The following is a 7,416-nucleotide window of genomic DNA, read 5'->3' on the forward strand; positions in this document are numbered from 1 at the left end:
GCAATATACAGGGAAGCAGGGTTCTTGCTCTCTTGGCCCCTATGTCTTCTAACTGTACATCCTCTGGCTTAACTCCTTTGTTCCCTGGTTCCATATCAGTGACACAGGAAGCTACCGTCTGCTCTTCCTGTCTCGCTGAGTTGTTATGAGTTGAAGGGGATCACATATGTGGACTTCCTTTGTGAAGTGCTTTACAAATGTAAGATGGTATATTTATACTTTTCCTTGTATAGTTTGTTTTTACCTTCAAATGGCCTTAGCATATCTCCATGAAGTCAAGCATATGTGATATTATTTGTTTTTATTTTAGTCTTGTTGATCCTGAGGTGAACTTAAAATATTGTTTCTTTTTCATTTTTTTTTCTTTAGGATTAACAATTGTGTTGGTGAAGATAATCATTGGCTCTTTCTGCAGTTGTGTTTCTACACTGAACTTCTTACTTGCTACGCACTGATGTTTTCTTTCTGCCACTATTACTATTTTCTTCCACTAAAAAAGCGTAATTTGGTAAGAAATGTTTATATCCACTAACATTAGAGCAGTTGTAGCATACAATTATTAACATGTGGTTCCTTTAAGTACAAAAGATTGGGAACAAAACAACAAAAATAAACTCCCAAATTGGTGAATTTTGAACTATATTGGGATTGAGAAAGTGGGCCCTAGTCTGACATTTCCTTTTCATGAAATTCATTTATGGTTATTTATTAGTGTTGAGTGGCTTTCTTTAGAAAGCAACACATTGAATCTTTCAATATATGTGTCTTGGTTTAAAATATCTATGATAATGAAAAAGATGAAATGTTCTTGTTTCTTTTCAGGAATAAAAATGTAGAATGTATTTTTTTTTAGCATAATGTCATCAAGATTTTATTTTATTTTTTATTATTATACTTTAAGTTCTAGGGTACGTGTGCACAACGTGCAGGTTTGTTACATATGTATACATGTGCCATGTTGGTGTACTGCACCCATTAACTCGTCATTTACATTAGGTATATCTCGTAGTGCTATCCCTCCTGCCTCCACGCACCCCACAACAGGCCCCGCCCGGTGTATGATGTTCCCCTTCCTGTGTCCAAGTGTTCTCATTGTTCAACTCCCAGAATGTAGTTTTTAAAGGTTCTCAAACAGTTACGTTCTTGAGAAAAGAACTTTTTTTCTCCCTGACTTTGATCAGCAATGATAACATGAATTTGCAGGATGCTTTAAAAAGTTATCCACTGAGAATATAATGCATGCTAGTACTATAGTTTTAGAAATGTTTCATCTTATTTGTAGATAAATTTCTGATATAATTGGCATTAAAGTTAGATCATGTAAAAGAATGTACATATTCCCCAGAGTAATCTGTTTCAAATAGTTGAGTCTAATAAGAAAAGCATTAAAATGAAATTCCTCAGTAGGATTAAGGTAGTAATTTTTTTAAGTAACAGAGAAGTAGAATTTAGTGGTGTTAATGAAAAACAAAGAACGGCTAAGAGGTAATGAATGCATTGTAGTATAGTGCAGTATTGGCAAACTCTGGGCCTTGGTTTAAGTTCAGTCCTCTGCCTGTTTTTGTTAAGAAAAAGTTTTACTGGAAAACAGCTACTTTCTTTTGTTTATATATTGTCTATGGCTGCTTTTGTTTTGTAACAGCAGAATTGAATAGTTGTGGCAGAAACTGTATGGTCTGTAAAGCCTAAAATATTAACTGTCTGGCTCTTCACAGTAACTTGGCCAGCCTCTGGTAGTGGAAAGATCTTGTCTTTATACATACCTGGGATTAAAGCCTGTTTTTTCTTATTACATGAGTGAGTTTTGACACATTGTTTAACCTCTCTGAATGGTAATTTTCTTCTACACTCATTATAATGTGAATAGTAATGGGATTAAATGAAATAATATATGTAAACTTAGCTGGTATGTGATAGACATTCAATTTATGTTACATTTGATTTTAGTGAAAACTCTCAGAGGGAGGAAACAGTTTTCTTTGGCCTATTAATTTTTGTGAAAATTTTAGAGACTGTTTTACAGTAAGCATTTATTACTGGAAGATTGATGACCAACTAAGGAAATTCCAGTAATCAAATGATGAAGGAGTAAGGTGTTTGAAATTACAAACTAATTTTATTCTCCAAATGAAAGGTAGAAACTGGAGAAATTAATGGCAATTAGGCAGTCACCATTTTTTAAAATGGAGAAATGGATTATAGGTTATATCTGAATGTGCTACATATATGTATATATTTACATGCATAATAAATATTGGAAAAAGGTCAGCAGCATAGTAAATGTTTGTTAAAAGATTAAATATATCAGGAAGAAGAAAGTATATAAAAAGTGAGTGTGAAAAGTGGGTTTTGAAAAGTCAAACCAGATTTTCCTTAGAGCAATCAATTGTAGATGCAAGCAGGTGTTTTTTTAAATAAAAATCATAATAATATGTTAGCATTTTACCAAATGAAAATCAAATCATTATGTTGGTTGTTAGAAAGCTACTTTAGGGATGAAGCACTACATTATAAATAATTCTAGGGATCTGACAGAGTTATGTATGTCTAGTAGTACTGAGCAGAAATCGTTCTCTTAGCCTAAGTCTTAGTTTCCTTGTTGTATCAAGTGGGGTACTTGTATAATTACCACCATATTAGCAGTAATGAAATGAAAACTCAGAGATTATGTTATGAAATTTCCAGGATCATTTTGCTTCCTTTTGAGAAATCAAGTAATTTTTAGTTTTGTTTATGATATATTATCTCAATGAACGAAGTAATTCATATATATTTTCAAGTTAGGTATATGGAGAGAAGAGCTTTACTACAATATTTCCCATAGTAAGAAAAGACAGACGAATTTAAATACATAAAATTGAATGTTTATTAGCAGTGTTCTAACCTACTTAAGTTTGATAGAGTAAAGCTAAATTCTAGGACCAGAATTATAACTAAACTTGAAGAAAGTATTTTATAATCTATGTAGCTCTAAATATTCCAATGATCTGAAGCAAATGAATGTTCAGTAGTTACTCAATATACATTGAAATGACTTCGAGTCATTTCATTGATTTAGAAGTTGAGAATTTGAAGCTATATTACAGATACATACAAATTTCATTACATCTTTTTGGTGGATTGACTCTTGTATCATTATAAAACATGCTTCTTTATTCTTAATAATGATTCTTGCCTTCAAATTTTTTTTCTGTTACTAGTTTAACTATATCAGTTGTCTTTTAGTTAGTGCTTTCATGGTATATCTTTTTCTGTCTTTAATACTTTCAACCTTTCTTGGTTACTATGTCTCATGTGTCTTATAGATAGCAGATATTTCATCATTAAAAAATTATCTTTTAATATGAAATATTTAGTAAATTTTTACTTAGTATAGCTGGTATTTTGTCATCTTCATATTTATTTACTATTTGACTTCATCTGTTCTGTGTTCCCATTTTCTCCTTTTCTTGCCTGTTTTGGAATTTCTAATTAAAAAAAAAATTCCAATTTTCTATTTCTAGTGGCTTTCTCTTTTATTCTTTTATAGTTTTCCCCAAAATGAAAACATTATTCTGATTTTTTTGAAGTATAAGTTAGTACTTTACCATTGTGCACCTAATGAAAGCAGTGGCCTTGGAACACCCTCTGTCATCATCATTTTTTGTATTTTGGGGTGGAAAGTAGATACAGAAAAAAATCACATGGTAACAAGACTTTATCATTGTTGCATATACATTATGTGTTATATTCTTATATAAGTTATATGTTACCTATAGTCAGTATTTGTTTTGAGTTATCTACGTATTGGTGTTTTTTCTAGTACTCCTTATGTCTGAGCCTCCTCTAGGCTTATTTTTTCTGCTTTTATTGCAAGTCTGTTGGAACAAATTCTCTCAGTGTTGGTTCTCTAAAGATGTTTTTATTTCTCCTTCATTTTTGAAGGATTTATTGTTTGGCACAGAATTGCAGGTTGGTGGTTACTTTTGTTTAGTTTTTAAAAGATGTTATTCCGTTGTCTTATGGTTTCCATCATTTCCGTTGTATAGTCAGTTGTTGGTGTTACCATTACTCCAATGAAATGTGTGTTTCTTTGGCTGCTTTTATGATTTCTTTTGGTCTTTGTATTTTAGCAGTTATTCTGTGATTCTGTGATGTGCTTTTGGTATTGTTTTCTTTGCATTTTTTCTGTTGGAGAGTTTATGTAACTTTGAATCTGTGGCCTGATGTCATTCTTAAGTTTTGGAAATTTCTTGGCCTTTATCACTTCAAATATTACCTCAGCTCAATTTTTTCTCCTGCAGTTCTGGGATTCTACTTACATGTACATGAGGTCTCATTGTGCTGCATATGTTCTAAATTTATTTCTTTACTTTTTTATTCCCCTCTCTTTGCTTCATTCTGGATATTTCCTATTAATTTATCCTCTGGTTTACTAATCAGCTCTTCTGCCGTGTCTAATCTACCCTTAAATCCTTCTAAAGAGTCTTAATTCAGTTATTATATTTTTCACTTTTAGGATTTCCATTTGCTACTTTCTTTCATTGATAATTTCTGTGGTGAAATCATCTATTTTGTCATCTATTTTTTTGAACATGTTAATTACAGTTATTTTAACGTCTATGTTTGATTACTTTAATTTTGAGATCCCCTTGAGGGTTCGTTTCTGTTGACTCTTTTTTCCTCTCAATTTCCAGATATTTGGTCCTGTCTTCTGACATGCCTAAGTCAGAATACTGAGCATTTTGAATGACAAATTGTAGAAAATGTGGTTGACGTGTTCCTTCCTCAGATTTGCTTTACTCTTTTGTTTTTTTTTTTTTATAGGATATAAGAGAAGGCTCATTTTTATCCAGTCGGGTTTGTATAACAAGAATTTCTAATGCTAAATAACAGAACAGTGGTCTCAATATAGCAGTTCTTGGGAAAATGCTGTTTATTGTGTTTATTGGTACTTTGTAAGGAATGTTGATTGCTGGATTTGTCTTTGTGAAAGACTAGTTTCAATTTGCCTTTATTCCAATAGTATAGTCCTTCGGGGTCTCAGCTGAAAAACTGAGGTGTTTATTGTGGATTGTGCCCTACAGTTACTGTTTTCCTGGCCTTGGAGATTTTGCAGGATGTTCTGAGTCTCCAGTTCTACTTGGCTTTTCATTCAGTACTGAGTGTGAATTGACAAGTACTTTCAGATAAAAAGTAGTGCAGAGGCCGGGCACGGTGGCTCAAGCCTGTAATCCCAGCACTTTGCGAGGCCGAGACGGACGGATCACGAGGTCAGGAGATCGAGACCATCCTGGCTAACATGGTGAAACTCAGTCTCTACTAAAAAACTACAAAAAACTAGCCAGGCGTGGTGGCAGGCGCCTGTAGTCCCAGCTACTCGGGAGGTTGAGGCAAGAGAATGGCGTAAACCCCGGAGGCGGAGCTTGCAGTGAGCTGAGATCTGGCCACTGCACTCCAGCCTGGGTGACAGAGCGAGACTCCATCTCAAAAAAAAATAAAAGCAGTGCAGAATATATGGATCACCTTAATGCCTGTCTACTTTCTCTGAGATTTTGGCCCTATAAGTTCTGGAGACTTTGGCTATTTGCCAATGTCTTCAAACAGCTGTGTATTTATTAATTAATTGGATTTTATCTGGTTTTTAATAGTGTTTTTGGTGTGAGGGTTGGTCCCATACAAACTATTTCCTCATAGGTGTCAATGGCAATAACATTTTGTTTAAAAAAATTTCTTCCCAGGTGATTGTAATCATTGCTGCCTAATTGCATAACTCCAGGAGGTAACACTCACATCATAGTCTATGTAAATAGCATCCTGTGGAGTTGTGCAGTGCAAAACTTCTGTGGCCATAAGGTTTGAGAACTGCTGTAGTGTAGGGAATGAGACTCATGGTGGACTTTATAGGTGAGGTAGAGATTAACCAAATGGGGAGATGAAGGAAGTCATTGCTGGGCCAAAAAAACAACAAAAGCCTTGAGACTTTAACTGGAAAAATTGGTTTTAAGGGCAAATCCATTGTAAAATTCCAGCTGTATAACAAACTTATTTAAAGCTAAGTAATAAAATAATGTTCTTACTTCAACAGTTCTTTTGTAAATTATATTTGCTTTGTTTTCATAAAGGTAGAAAAAATTTAAATAATTTAAGAACAAAAGTCACCATTATTACCACTGACATTGAAAAAAATAATGTTTTATGGTAGAATATTCTTCAAAAAATACTGTCCCATCAGTGTTTTCTGCAAGTCCTTTCTTAGGTTTCTTTCATTTTCTCTAAAACAAAATCTGTATCAAGCTCTTGATTGTGTGTATGTGTATAAAACTGTGTGAATAAAGATAGTATCAGGAATTTCATTCATTCATCTTATTACTCTTTCTATTATTCAGGATATGGAATAAGATCCTCCAAAGTCCCTACCTATCTTTGGATATAACGTTAATGATTATTATACATATTTTTTGTGGGAGTAGTGATGCAGTGAAAGCATGCTGTGGACCTTGACCCTGTCTGTGTTCTTCTGTCATCCAGACTGAAGCAAAAGCTGTAGTCTGCATTTTCTTTCTACCATTTCAGGTAGATAGGTGGCAGCATAGTATCTTTTCTAGCCCATCTTTAAATTCCAAAGCTGAATGGAATTGCCTGGGTTGGAAAACAAAGTGTTAACTTTCTTGTTTTTCTTTTCTTGTTTTTTTAAGGCGAAAGTGTTTATTCATTTAACAGCAACAACGACAAAAAATGAGTTGCACTTTGACCATTGCTGTAATGACACTTAACCTGTATTCAGTAGAAAACTGGTACGTTGTGGGTTATGCTCATGCTCATGGTAAAGACAGTTGAGAGAAAGCAGGTTGTTCACAAATTCTGGGAAATGAACAGATTGGGAGCCTAATTTTCTTCCATTTCTCTCTTCTCTTCGCCTTCTGTTTTCAGGAGAGCTCTTTCTGAGCTGGATTATTTTAATTTCCTTGCAAGTGCCCCATTGTTTTTTATAGTAACTTAATGCTTTTTAGATTTCTTCTTAATCTTTTAAAATATTCTTTTATTATGGACATTCAAAGCTTTATATGTTTTTACCATGTGAAGTTTTGAGGAAATACTTGAATTTATCCTTTGTTGAGGGAAGTAAGGACTAAGATGTGCAGGAGATAAGGAATTTATAGTTTATCATGAATCAATGCCCAAATTTAGGATTTATTTTTTAAGCTATAGATACTGATTTATATTCTGAGTCTTACACTAAAAAAAGACCTATGAACCTAAAAGAATTAGTATTTACTGTCTTCCTCAGAAATAGTAACTAAAAAAATCCCGAAATTCTCAAATAGTTTAAAAAATGTGTATCTAGAAAAATTGCAGAAACTTGAGTAATAATTTTGTTTTCTAAATAAATGGAGATAAACTTTTTTTGGTTAGAATCACAAAATCAATAAATAT

General features: G+C 33.2%; 1 protein-coding gene across 2 annotated transcripts in view; it reads left to right on the forward strand.

Annotated features, from left to right (window-relative positions):
- The window catches only part of ZDHHC21 (zDHHC palmitoyltransferase 21), a 74,681-nt gene that overhangs the window by 25,063 nt on the left and 42,202 nt on the right, over positions 1 to 7,416 (forward strand). For both annotated transcript variants that reach the window (XM_017867180.1, XM_017867179.1), the window contains one exon: positions 370 to 508. In XM_017867180.1, coding sequence (XP_017722669.1) covers positions 370 to 508 — 139 coding nt within the window. The remainder of the gene's footprint in view (positions 1 to 369; positions 509 to 7,416) is intronic.

This window comes from Rhinopithecus bieti, unplaced genomic scaffold (assembly GCF_001698545.2).
Source record: "Rhinopithecus bieti isolate Rb0 unplaced genomic scaffold, ASM169854v2 scaffold_3067, whole genome shotgun sequence".
Taxonomy (NCBI): Eukaryota; Metazoa; Chordata; class Mammalia; order Primates; family Cercopithecidae; genus Rhinopithecus; species Rhinopithecus bieti.